The sequence below is a fragment of the Ranitomeya imitator genome, chromosome 1 (assembly GCF_032444005.1).
Source record: "Ranitomeya imitator isolate aRanImi1 chromosome 1, aRanImi1.pri, whole genome shotgun sequence".
Taxonomy (NCBI): Eukaryota; Metazoa; Chordata; class Amphibia; order Anura; family Dendrobatidae; genus Ranitomeya; species Ranitomeya imitator.
The window spans coordinates 1,189,177,088-1,189,191,401 of record NC_091282.1 but is presented as its reverse complement, the minus strand read 5'-3'; the positions used below and the strand labels follow the sequence as shown (position 1 = coordinate 1,189,191,401).

Sequence of the window (14,314 nt, the reverse complement as noted above, 5' to 3'; positions counted from 1 at the left end):
ATACAAACATATGGATGATGAGAAACCATTGTCAGGTCCGGACCTGGAGGTGAATGATTTAGTATGGCTGTCCACCAAAAATATTAAACTGAAAGTTCCTTCTTGGAAATTAGGTCCTAGGTTTATTGGTCCTTATAAGGTGATCTCCGTAATCAACACTAACTTTTCATGTCAATCTTCCACTGACTCTCAAAATTCATAATTTTTTTACAGGTCTTTGCTCAAAAAATTAGTTGCGCCTGTGGAACCATCACCACTGCCGCCGACATCAGTTATTGTTGATGACAATTTTGAATTTCAGGTAGCGAAAATCATTGATTCACTTATGGTTCACTGTTCTGTACAGTGCTTGGTATATTGGAAGGGTTATGGTCCGGAGGAGAGAATGTTGGTGCCGGCAATTAAGGTCACTGTCTGTAGGATTATACAGTCCTTTCATTTGTCCCATCCAGATAAACTCGGCCCCGAGGGTCCTGTTGCCCTTTGTAGAAGGGGGTACTATCACGAGTGTCTCATGTCCTCCTGGGAGATCTGGGGTTAGAAGATCACTATGTATTGTGAATCACAGAAGTTCCATTTAGCCTGTGTTTGTGTCCTATATTAAATGGATTTGGCTTCCTTTGGTGCTGAAGAAGTTAACGATCCTTTCTATGCTGGTCAGAAACTTGCAGCTCCATTTTCACCTGCTTCTGATCTGGTCATTACTTCTCCCTATAAAACCTGGCCAGATCTTCTCTGTCTTGCCAGTGAAAACTTTGCTCCCTAGCTCCTTGGAGACACCGTGCTGAACAGGAATTTGTTGTTTGCAATCGGAGATTGTTGCGTGCTATTTTTGGGTGTATGCTATCCTCTTTGTCCTATTCCCATTTGGTTGGTACATTCCTATCCTTCCCTATATACCTCTTTACCTTTGGTAAGTGTTTGTATGTTTGTTGCTTTCTGTTATCCCTGTTTTATCTTTGTGTCTTGCTTACCTTATATTTCTGTCCAAGGTCTTATGGTGAGGGGACAGATCAGGGGTTAAGAGGAGCACAGTAAGGTCAGAGACTCGGGTCTGTCTACCTTCAAAAGTACCCCAAAGATAGGGTTAGTTTGGGTCCCAGTTCCAGGGACAGTTTGAGGCCCTCCTTCCTTACCGAAAACCGTCACAGCGCACAATAGCCTACGGCGCATTTAGCATTGTAAACCTTTCTCAATATTTTATCTCTACAGGAATGTTCACAGAAAGTTTTTTCATGTGGATATTTTTTTTGTTTGAAAAAATCATTTAAAAATCCCCATTTGAACATACCATGAGACTTCAAAAGAGATTACATTTTCGGCACATCAAAAGATTCAATTCTGACTGGAGAGAACACTGCAGTACTAAACGTACACCATGTAACGTCCCCAGCCGGGAGCAAGTCTATTATCTCCAGGGACCAATTTTGGATGTTCTTTTCAGGTTGCGATGACTGTAAAAATTCTATATCTAAAGAGAACCTGTCAGCCTTGCCGATATACCTGATTTAGTAAATTCTAATATTCCCCATGAAATAACAATTCTGGAAGCAATTTTTCTGATAATTCGACATTATGCCGTTTCTCTGAATATTTACAAATAAATTGGGCGTTAGCGTTCCTCTTGTCAAAGGGGTGTATCCCTGTTAGCACTATCATCACTGATTGGACAGTGTGAGTGTGCAGGGACACATCTCTAACCGGTAACACTCAGCCGTTAATTTATTCATAAATTTCCAGGACGAATAATAGAAGAAACGACATAATGCAGAAATCTAAGAAAAGATTCTCCAGAATTATTTCATGAAGAATACAAGTAATAGTATAAGTATAATGTGAAGTGTTATTAAATGAGATCGTGTCCACACTGTATAGATCGATTAAATGATTATTAGTAGTATAATATAAGAGTTTGTAATACACAGGTATTATTCATGTGGCCTTTAAAGGGAATCTGTCAGTGTAATCATCCCACCCTCTCAAACCGCATATACAGTATGGTCATTCAGGTCTTTGAAACATAAATCAATTGGCACCTTTATATCTTCTATCTGTTGCTGCATTCCCAAGAATTTTGTGTCTTCATTCACCTGCAATAGAAAGCATTAAGTTCTCTGGGTGTGACAGACCACTTCCCAAGCCACAGCCTCCTGAGGTTGTTTTCCCGTCACAGCACCAACCTCTTTAGCTTAATTGATAGCTCACTGTCTTTGTAATGTCAAGGAAATAACAAAGTGAGCGATCAATCAAGCCAAAGAGGCTGGTGCTGGGCGAGGAAACAAGCTGGGGAGGTAGTGGCTCAGGAAGTGCTCTCTCACACCCAGAGCATTTAATGCCTAAAACACTAATTTCACCAGAATGCAGCGACAGACAGAAGATTTAAAAGTGCTGATGGATTTACATTTCAAAAATTCATATGCACGTATATATTCTTGGGGGAATTGATTTTACTGACATATTCCCTTTAGTCACATAGCTTTCCTATCTCAGGAACGAAGGACTGGACATACCAATTCCATTTGCCCCAGTATGTGCTGGCAGGGAAGTGTTGGGACACCTCCTTACACATGACATAGTTGTACAGCAATGTATGGGCACCCTAAGACTGGCCATATATGTGTGATAGCTGTTGGCTGGGCACAAATTTGGCAACTATTTCCCCTGACCTCAACATATATGAAAATGGGACAGGCAGACAATTATTATCTTCTGACACAACAGAGCATTGGGCATGTTGACATAATATGTGCCCAATCCTAGCCACCTCCTAAAAGCATCAGATTACTTCTACGGATTCACCTATAGTTGTCGCTGTAATACGTGATCGAACATATTGCACACTATAGTTATTCAGTAATTACCTTCTGAGCAATGTGACGGCTTCTCTTGTTGCTCGATTTCTGGTACATTTTTCGTGTTTCTTGTTTCAAAGAGTTTTCTAACTTCTGCTTCACTTTAAGAACCTCTGCCTGGGCTTTCTCCAATAGCGTCTGTACCTGAGCATCACTTATGTGCCCGGCCCTGGAAAACACATCCTACATATTAAATTACAGCATAACCAATAAAATAGGGGAGAATTGTTAAATTGGCTTGAGTCCCACTACTGGGACCCCAAAGTATGTGCCAGAGCAGAGGACATCTGTCTTCTGTTCCCCCGCTGGTCACTGAGGCTGAACTCGCAGCAGCTCATTCATCAGTGGTTTTCAGCCTGGACGATCGCATCTTGGCACCGTCCAGGTTGAAAACTGTTCATTCCCAGACATGGATTACAGCGAGGGACAGAACGATGGACAGGTGAGGGATATGGTGGTTTTTTATTTTTTATTTTTTACAGGAGATGTTGGCTTCAATGGAATAGGGGTTAGATGAGTATAACGGTGTTTGTTATTTTTAAATAATAAGGTAAAAGTTTGTTTATTTCAAATAAAGGATTTTATACTTGCTGTGTGTTTATTTACCATACAACTATACAATTCGTAATGGATTGGTGACATCAACCCCACAAATATGAACCCCATTTGCCACCACTACAGGGCAAGTGGGAAGAGCCAGACAAAGAGCCAGAACTGGGTCATCTAATAGATGTGCCTTTTCTGGGTGGCTGCATGCTGCCATTCTTAGACTGGAGGGGCCAATATTCATGGCCCCTTACCAGCCTGAGAATACCAGCCCCTAGCTGTCTGTTTTAGCTTGACTAATTGTAAAAAATGGGGGGGACACAACGCCGTTTTTGTAACATGAATTGTTTAAATAATTAAAAAATATGGTGTGGAGACCACTCTATTCTTGCCTTGCTAATGCTGACAGCTGAGAGTTGCAACCCCCAGCTGTCAGTTTTGCCTGGCTGGTTATCAAAAATACAGGGTAACCATGCTAATTCTTAAAGAAAATGTATTTATTTAGAGAAAAAGCCCTGGCTGATGAATACTCCCATCAGCCGCCTGCTCTCACTGTTATTAGTGGCAGCAGGTGTAGGATAAAGGGAGCAGTAGTCCCATCATCCGACGTAAATGACCAGAGCTCAACTTTCTACCTCCAATGACAGCTGGGGGCTCACACTGTCATTTGACAGCGTGGGAACCGCAGTTGTCTGACTGGCAGTAAAGTGAATGGGGTACGGGTTCCGGTTCAGGTATGGGTACTGTTCTGGTACCCGAACATGATTTTTTTTTTTTAACTGTTCAGCTGAACCCACTGGACCCGAACATCCAGGGGTCCACCTATCTCTATACATTACTTCTCCATTAAAGTGAACCTGTCATGAGGATTTTGCTAATTAAAGTACAGGCATTGTCAGGTTGGCGCTATTACACTGATTAAAATGACACCTGGGTTGAAGAAATCCATCTTGTGTTTGTTGTTTAATCTCTGGTTTGCAGTTTTCAGCTAAAGAGATTCTCATGCTTCTGGGTCGGCCTGTGGGCAGAGTTTTATTTGGTGCTCTGGCCTCCTATTCATGGTTATGGGCTTAAAGGGCCATTGTCACCCCCCTCCAGCCGTTATAAACTAAAAGAGCCACCTTGTGCAGCAGTAATGCTGCATTCTAACAAGGTGGCTCTTTTAGTTTTAGGTTCAAGTATACCCCAAATAAAGCGTTTTTATACTTAGCCACAATTCCTGTCTCTAGCCAGGGAGGCGGGTCATCACTCCCCAGCTCTAACCGCTCCTCTGCCGTAACTCACATCTTCCTGCGCTTTCGGCGCCACCCTCTCAGCGCTGTGTACATTTCAAAACCGGCGCCTGCGCAGTGTACTGCTGTGCTGCGCAGACGCAGTAAGCTCTGGCCGTCTGACGTCCCAGCCAGGCTTGCAGACTGCGCCTGCGCGGGCACTGCGGCCAGCCACCTTTGGAATCCCCGCCCCGCACTGTGCATAATGCATAACACAGTGCGGGGTGGGAATTCTAAAGGTGGCTGCCCGCAATGCCCGCGCAGTCTGCAAGCCTGGCTGGGACGTCAGACGGCCAGAGCTTACTGCGTCTGTGCAGCACAGCAGTACACTGCGCAGGCGCCGGTTTTGAAACGTACACAGCGCTGAGGGGGCGGCGCCGAAAGCGCAGGAAGATGTGAGTGACGGCAGAGGAGCGGTTAGAGCTGGGTAGTGAGGACCCGCCTCCCTGGCTAGAGACAGGAATTGTGGCTAAGTATAAAAACGCTTTATATGGGGGTATACTTGAACCTAAAACTAAAAGAGCCACCTTGTTAGAATGCAGCATTACTGCTGCACAAGTTGGCTCTTTTAGTTTATAACGGCTGGAGGGGGTGACAGTGGCCCTTTAAATGACAGGTCACGGAACCTTCAGTGACCTGTCTCCTATTGTAAATACTGCGCATGTGCAGTTAAAATTGAGGTCTTTACAAAGAATAATTTACTCCAGCAAAATGTTGGAACAAAAAAATTTTTGGCTCCAGCAAAATGGCGGTGGTGCACGTGCACAGTATTGAAAATAGGAGGCAGGTCACTGAAGGCCAGTGGCCTGTCATATTAGCCCATAAGGATGACTATGAGGCCAGGGCACCAAATAAAGACCCGCCCAAAGGCCACCCCTAAGCACGAAAATGTAATTAACTGAAAACATGAAACAAAGATTAAACAATGGATTTCTTCAACCCAGGTGTGAAGAATATTGGAGACATAATTCCATATCAATCATCTGTATACCATTGGGCATGGAATTATAAAAAAAATCCTTCAGAACTTGTTGTGGTAACATATTACCGGGCCAGCTTCAAGCAAAGGAATCATACCCCCACCAGCTAGCTGGAATGCAACCTTTCACAGGAAGACCTCCTGTGGATACAAGCCATGCGGCCTGAGTCCTTTGTTCAGCCAACTAGGATTTCATAAAGGAGTTTTGGAAATACTACATCGTGTATATTTACAAGATCCTCAGAACAGGGCAAGCGCCTGCCTGGGTCTCGAGTCATTCTAACACGCACGGGAAGGGAAATACACAGAACAGCCACTAGCAGAAAGGTAGTAAAATTGTGTTTAGTCTCTATGAGAAGCAGGGGCCTGGCTAGATCCGATGGCGCCGGAACCACCCAGAAAAGAGTTATTATCTTTCATTGGTTTTGGGATATTTGTCTCCAAACCTCCATGGGAGTGGATTTAGGTTCAGCACAGAGGGCAAGGGGGAAGTGACCCAGAGGGTTAAATGCTTCTGTGCATATTCTATTGATTTTTCTCTGGGAGGTCACAACACATCATATGAGGACAAGTCGTACACAGAGGGGACCACAAGCCTCCCATGGGGCAGCCCCTCCCTGACGAGCCAGGCCTTTCATGTAACTGGTAACTGACCATATGTTCTGCTTATACATTTTGTCCTACCACTATTGTATTTGCATATCTGACCATTATACAGTGCCTACAAGTAGTATTCAACCCCCTGCAGATTTAGCAGGTTTACACATTTGGAATTAACTTGGCATTGTGACATTTGGACTGTAGATCAGCCTGGACGTGTGAAATGCACTGCAGCAAAAAAGAATGTTATTTCTTTGTTTATTTTTTTTTTAAATTGTGAAAAGTCTTTTCAGAGGGTCATTTATTATTCAACCCCTCAACCCACCAGAATTCTGTTTGGTTCCCCTAAAGTATTAAGAAGTCGTTCAGGCACAAAGAACAATGAGCTTCACATGTTTGGATTAATTATCTCTTTTTCCAGCCTTTTCTGACTATTTAAGACCCTCCCCAAACTTGTGAACAGCACTCATACATGGTCAACATGGGAAAGACAAAAGAGCATTCCAAGGCCATCAGAGACAAGATCGTGGAGGGTCACAAGGCTGGCAAGGGGTACAAAACCCTTTCCAAGGAGTTGGGCCTACCTGTCTCCACTGTTGGGAGCATTATCCGGAAGTGGAAGGCTTATGGAACTACTGTTAGCCTTCCACGGCCTGGACAGCCTTTGAAAGTTTCCTCCCATGCCGGGGCCAGGCTTGTCCGAAGAGTCAAAGCTAACCCAAGGACAACAAGGAAGGAGCTCCGGGAAGATCTCATGGCAGTGGGGACATTGGTTTCAGTCAATACCATAAGTAACGTACTCCACCGCAATGGTCTCTGTTCCAGACGAGCCCGTAAGGTACCTTTACTTTCAAAGCGTCATGTCAAGGCTCGACTACAGTTTGCTCATGATCACTTGGAGGACTCTGAGACTGACTGGTTCAAGGTTCTCTGGTCTGATGAGACCAAGATCAAGATCTTTGGTGCCAACCACACACATGACGTTTGGAGACTGGATGGCACTGCATACGACCCCAAGAATACCATCACTACACTCAAGCATGGTGGTGGCAGCATCATGCTGTGGGGCTGTTTCTCAGCCAAGGGGCCTGGCCATCTGGTCCGCATCCATGGGAAGATGGATAGCACGGCCTACCTGGAGATTTTGGCCAAGAACCTCCGCTCCTCCATCAAGGATCTTAAGATGGGTTGTCATTTCATCTTCCAACAAGACAACGACCCAAAGCACACAGCCAAGAAAACCAAGGCCTGGTTCAAGAGGCAAAAAATCAAGGTGTTGCAGTGGCCTAGTCAGTCTCCTGACCTTAACCCAATTGAAAACTTGTGGAAGGAGCTCAAGATTAAAGTCCAGATGAGACACCCAAAGAATCTAGATAACTTGGAGAAGATCTGCATGGAGGAGTGGGCCAAGATAACTCCAGAGACCTGTGCCGGCCTGATCAGGTCTTATAAAAGATGATTATTAGCTGTAATTGCAAACAAAGGTTATTCCACAAAATATTAAACCTAGGGGTTGAATAATAATTGACCCCCACTTTTATGTTTAAAATTTATAAAAATTTAACTGAGCAACAAAACTTTTTGGTTTGTAAGATTTATGCATCCGTTAATAAATCCTGCTCTTGTTTGAAGTTTGAAGGCTCTAACTTATTTGCATCTTATTAAACCTGCTAAATCTGCAGGGGGTTGAATACTACTTGTAGGCACTGTATATGTATAACCATTGTGTATATATAGTGTATTGTCTAGTGTGCCCTTAAGGTGATTAAATGTATAATTTAGCCTTGTACTGCTCTTTTATCTCGATCCACACGTCCGTTTCTTGGCCTAATCTCACATGCTACTGGGGGCTGGCTCCTGGCCCGATATAACTCTGTTACCGGGCATATATTGAACGAGGAACTGGTGGCAGTTCTACCGGGCTGATAAAGTTCAGTTTCACTGGTGCTAGTGAAAATGACCTCTCAGCCTTGTAGGCGAGTGTGGTGCCATGTCAGTGTCTGCGTGGGCCACTTTCTCTCACTCCACGTGCCTCCCTGGGCCCGTGTGGACAAGGGGTGTCTGTGTAAAACTGTGCCAAGCTGACTTTGCGTATCCCCAGGGGGCGCGGAGCGTCACGTTGGTACAAGTGGGGAGACCTTACCTCCTGATCCTGCTGACGTAATATTAACGTCAGGTAGGGTAGCAAGGTGAGGATCCTACACTGTTAATAATCACACCAGATATCATTTTAATAAGTGTAAGAGCATCATCCTGACAATGCCTGTAGTTTACTTAGTAAAATCCTGATGACAGATTCACTTTAAGGGAGTATTTAGAAGTTTTGAAGTTATCTCCTTTCCATCTGACAGGGAATAACTTCCCAATTGCTGAGGGTCTGACCGCTGGGTCCCTCGCCATTCCCAAGAACCAAGACTTTGCAGTCAGTGCTTGACAAAAATGTAGATATGGTCTAAACAAAGTTACATACAATCAATATGAACAAGGCTGCAGGCCACATAGCCTGCCTCCAAAGGGTCTTTATGCCATCATGATGTTATACCCCAAACTAATATCATATATTTAGAGATATTTTCTTGCTGATTAAATCCTTACTTTTCTCGTACAAATCTGTGTAGCAGTTTTAGAGAAATTCATAGTTGACATTTTATGCTAATGAGTTGCAAGTGCAGTGGGCGGGCTATGCACTTACAGCTCTCCTGCCTCTTTCCTTTTTCCACACCCGCTGCTTGGGTCTTGTCTCTCACTGACAAGTCACTGGAAAATGAGTGACCTGTCAGTCAGAGACAAGAGGCAGGCAGCGGGCGGAGAGTAGGGTGAGGGGCATGAGACGTTTAGGTGCTGTGTCCGCCCCACAACACATGCAACTCATTAGCATAAAATGTCAACAAGAAAGCATAAACGGATTTCTACAAGAAAGGTAAGGATTTAATTAGTAATATGCAGCAGGGTAGAAAAGGTACTAAATTAAATAAAATTTAACTTTTAATATTAGTATTTAAAATCGTAAAAAGACAAGAGCAACTAACATACAAAATACACATACCGCAAACCACCCAAAGTAGCAAAAAACAGCCTCTGAGTGTATCATAGATAAGCTACTTAGGTGGATAAATTATTATAAATCCCGGTCAAAAACGTCTAATAGAGCCGGGCAATAATCGCAATATAGCAGTGTCCCTGGGTAATGTCAGCCTACTCAGAAGTAGAGAGTCCAGCTATACCATATCATAATCAACCATATGGTTACCCTCGCATAGGAAATGACATCTGCCACAAAATAGTAATAAATGGAACGGTCTCACCCAGGTAGATCGTGCTTCATGTTCCTCCTGGTCTCTCTGGCAGTTCCAAAGGGAATACTTCAGGTTGATCCCCGAATGTGGGGAAACGGATATGCCTTAATTACCGTAATATTATAAACCCACTATTAGGATCCCCGAGTACCCAAGATTAACCCCGTGGCCTCCCAACGCGTTTCATTGTTCCAAATCATCAGGGGAGGAATGAATGAATGCCAGTTTGGGGAATGAAGGGGTTTTCCGTGCACGGAATAAACCTCCTCCTTGTTTCAAATCATTCAGCGGTCTGCCGGCGCTCTTATCTCAGCCATTTATATGGTATCTACCTTTACTACTTCCGGAATCCTCCCCTCCACGTGCACCAAAAGAACGCCGAAGGTCCCGGGTGGGAGGTCCGCCTCCGTAGCACAGCGTCACAGCTCCGCCCATCCAGTCCGTCACTCACGATTATCGGGCCGAAAGGAGGCAACAATCTACCTACTGCGGTGGGCACGCCTCCATACTGTGGCGTCATAACTCCACCCATCCAGGCCCGCACTATTCAAACATGCCTAAGAACGGGCATTGGCACTCTGCCTTTCAGACAGCCCCATCGTAACCACGCCCATCCATCCATCAATCAACAGGCGCTACGGCGCTGCAGGCACTCCAAAATTCTTAGTGTGCGGGCAAAAAAACTATGCCTTCTTGGTCCGCCTCTGGGCAGCCGCATGATTGTCCCATATATTTAACAGGACACTAGTGTGCGGGCAATAAAACTATGCCTTCTTGGTCCGCCTCTGGGCAGCCACATGATTGTCCCATATATTTAACAGGACACTAGTGAAAGGGCTGCCCCCGTGCAGCGGCCACGCGACTTTATCAACTTTACATGACGAACACTATGGAAACTCTTGAAAAACTGCTGTGAAAGTGCCACAAGAAACTCCTGAATTATATACTCTTCAGGGACAGACCGTGTACCTCTATATTAAAAGATACATAAACAACGCATGGAAATGGTATCATACCTTTAGAAAAACCCATTCCATAGGCACATGCCCGTTCCTGGGATACATTCTTATTAAACATATACAAAGTGTAAGGTACAAAAACAGTCTAATACTAGTGAGTATCAAAAAGTGCCACAAGAAAATTTGGTACAAAAAATATATATAGAAAAAGGTAGATAATAACCCAAAATAACTAACCAGTTCTATGCTGGTCATAACTAGGAAAAATATATATAGAAAAAGGTAGATAATAACCCAAAATAACTAACCAGTTCTATGCTGGTCGTAACTAGGAAAAATAATCTCCTACAACCTCAATGATGAAGGAGGAGAAAAAAGGCAAAGTACCCTCCTGAGCTCCAACCACAGACACGGATAAACACGAATAACAGAAAAAAAGGGGGGGGGAGAAAAAGGAGGGGAACAGGTGCTCACCCTACCCGAACCCTAAACTTCTCCTAAATATGCCCTACCTATCAGCGGGGGTTGGCACCCTAAACAAACGAGAAGGCGCCCCCACTCCACGACGGCTAACCCTCATCTAACCCTACTGACCCTAATTCTAGGTGAGGGAAAAAGAGAAAAAGAAAAAAAGGAAAAATGTATATGTTAGAGAGAGCGGCCAAAACAAGAAAACTCCAAAGTTTTAACCACTGCCATTTGAATATATGTAGCAGTGGTGACTGAGTCGGGTATCAAATTACTGTATGCCTACTATTCCACTGTAAAAAAGACCCTGCCTAGACAGTGGAGGTTGGCACCCTAAAGGAACAACGATAATGGCGCCCCCACTCCGCGGCGGCTAGCCCTAAATATCCCTATCTCAGGCCATGTATTTTACAAAAAGCAACTAAAAGTGAGGGTCTCATTGAGGCCTGTTGGTGTCTGTGTCTTCAGACGATGAATCCATCTTGCCTCACACTGTAGTATCCTCTGGTCCCAATCTCCTCCCCTTTTCGGCTTCTCAACCTTGTCAATACCCATGAATTTTAACTGAGAGTAGTTTCCATCATGCATAGTATTGATATGTCTGGAAAGCGGAGTATCTCTCTTAAGCTCAATGTCTCTAAGATGTTCACCCACTCTCCTACGCCATTCTCTAATCGTCTTTCCTACATATTCTAAACCGCAAATGCAGTCCGCTTTGTAGATAACACCCTTTGTTCTACAATTTATGAAGTGTCTTATTTCAAATCTCTTTTTGACAGCATTGCCCTCAAAGAACTTTCCTTGTTTGATTACGGGACAAGCCACGCAACCACTACATGAAAAACATCCTTTTACCTCCCGTGTCAACCAGGTCTCTTTTTTGGGGGGTACAAAATGGCTAGACACTAGCCTGTCTTTTAGAGATCTACCTTTCTGAAAAGTAATTTTGGGAAGGGGTCCCACCAGTTCTCCTATGTCCTTGTCCATTCTTAGAATCGACCAATGCCTCTTTAGAATTGATCGTATCTGGTCTGCACCATTGTTATAGGTGGTGATGAATCTACACGTTTGAGGCTCCAATTTAGGTGCTGATGGTCTAAGGAGTTGTGCCCTATCCATTTTTTTCGTTTCGTTAAAAGCTTTCTTGAGAACACCTTTAGGGTAACCCCTTTGTTGGAATCGCTCACGTAGGTCATCCGCCTGTTCCAAAAAATCACTTTCCAAGGTGCAATTTCGTCTAAGACGTAAATATTGCCCTTTAGGGATGCCCCTCCTCAGTGGAGCAGGATGGTGACTCTCCCATCTGAGGAGGGCATTAGTCGAGGTCGGTTTACGATAAACCTTAGTATTGATTATACCCTCCGCATCTTTATGAATCCACAGATCTAAGAAAGCTAATTCTGAAGGATGGCTCTCAAAAGTAAAGGACAGCCCCAGGGGATTAATATTTAATTTTGTAACAAAGCTCCTCAAGCTTGTCACATCCCCGTTCCATATTATCAGGACATCGTCGATATATCGTATCCATAATGTAATCTTAGCCAAGTCCTCTACCTGATCCTCCCCGAAAACATAGTTTTCCTCCCACCAGCCCAGGAGCAAGTTTGCATACGAGGGTGCACAAGGGCTACCCATCGCTGTGCCCCTGAGCTGGTGGTACAGGGAGCCATCGAACAGGAAAAAATTGGATGTCAAACAAAACTTCAAGAGATTCAAAACAAATTGGTTATGTGGCTTAAATTGTCTGCCCCTTGTGATCAAAAAAGACTCAACCGCTTTTAAGCCGTCACAATGCTTAATGGACGAGTAGAGGGCCTGTACATCAATGCTACATAAGATGGAATCCGTTTCCACCTGTAGCCCCTCCAATTTCCTCAATACGTCGGTTGAGTCTTTTACAAAAGAATTGAGTGATGTAACAAAAGGTTTCAAAATTTCGTCAATATAAATCCCTGCATGGTGACTAATACTGTCAATCCCTGACACAATGGGCCTCCCCTTTAGAGGGGACAGGCCCTTATGGATCTTTGGTAAGCAGTAGAAAGTCGCCACCGTAGGATGAACCGGGAACATAAAATCATATTCATTCTTAGTGATAACCGAATCACTCAAACCTTTTTTAAGAATAATTTTTAATTCCTTTATATAATCAGATAGGGGATTTGAAGCCAATTTCTCATAACCATCGTTGTCTCTCAAAATATTGTGACACATTTCCTGATAGATGTTGCAATCCATCACCACAACGTTGCCCCCTTTATCAGAGGGTTTCACTGTGAGGGTTTTATCATTGTTGTAGATTGTTGCCTCCTTTCGGCCCGATAATCGTGAGTGACGGACTAGATGGGCGGAGCTGTGACGCTGTGCTACGGAGGCGGACCTCCCACCCGGGACCTTCGGCGTTCTTTTGGTGCACGTGGAGGGGAGGATTCCGGAAGTAGTAAAGGTAGATACCATATAAATGGCTGAGATAAGAGCGGCGGCAGACCGCTGAATGATTTGAAACAAGGAGGAGGTTTATTCCGTGCACGGAAAACCCCTTCATTCCCCAAACTGGCATTCATTCATTCCTCCCCTGATGATTTGGAACAATGAAACGCGTTGGGAGGCCACGGGGTTAATCTTGGGTACTCGGGGATCCTAATAGTGGGTTTATAATATTACGGTAATTAAGGCATATCCGTTTCCCCACATTCGGGGATCAACCTGAAGTATTCCCTTTGGAACTGCCAGAGAGACCAGGAGGAACATGAAGCACGATCTACCTGGGTGAGACCGTTCCATTTATTACTATTTTGTGGCAGATGTCATTTCCTATGCGAGGGTAACCATATGGTTGATTATGATATGGTATAGCTGGACTCTCTACTTCTGAGTATACTGACATTACCCAGGGACACTGCTATATTGCGATTATTGCCCGGCTCTATTAGACGTTTTTGACCGGGATTTATAATAATTTATCCACCTAAGTAGCTTATCTATGATACACTCAGAGGCTGTTTTTTGCTACTTTGGGTGGTTTGCGGTATGTGTATTTTGTATGTTAGTTGCTCTTGTCTTTTTACGATTTTAAATACTAATATTAAAAGTTAAATTTTATTTTATTTAATTTAGTACCTTTTCTACCCTGCTGCATATTATTATTTTCTTGGGATTGGTAGAATTTTTTGGATCAAGGATTTAATTAGCAATAAAACACCTTTATATATATATCATTAGTTGGGTGTATACAATCCTAAATGACAGGATTTTTTAGGACACTCAGCTCAGCTACTGTTGTAACGATAGAGCCTCATAGTGACTGGTGCTGTCCCAGATAGATGCCTAATGGGTAAATAAG

The 14,314-nt window shown here is 43.8% G+C and overlaps 1 protein-coding gene across 2 annotated transcripts in view; it reads right to left on the bottom strand.

Annotated features, from left to right (window-relative positions):
* The window catches only part of EVC2 (EvC ciliary complex subunit 2), a 205,874-nt gene that overhangs the window by 83,688 nt on the left and 107,872 nt on the right, over positions 1-14,314 (bottom strand). For both annotated transcript variants that reach the window (XM_069744826.1, XM_069744825.1), the window contains exon 13: positions 2,862-3,021. In XM_069744826.1, coding sequence (XP_069600927.1) covers positions 2,862-3,021 — 160 coding nt within the window. The remainder of the gene's footprint in view (positions 1-2,861; positions 3,022-14,314) is intronic.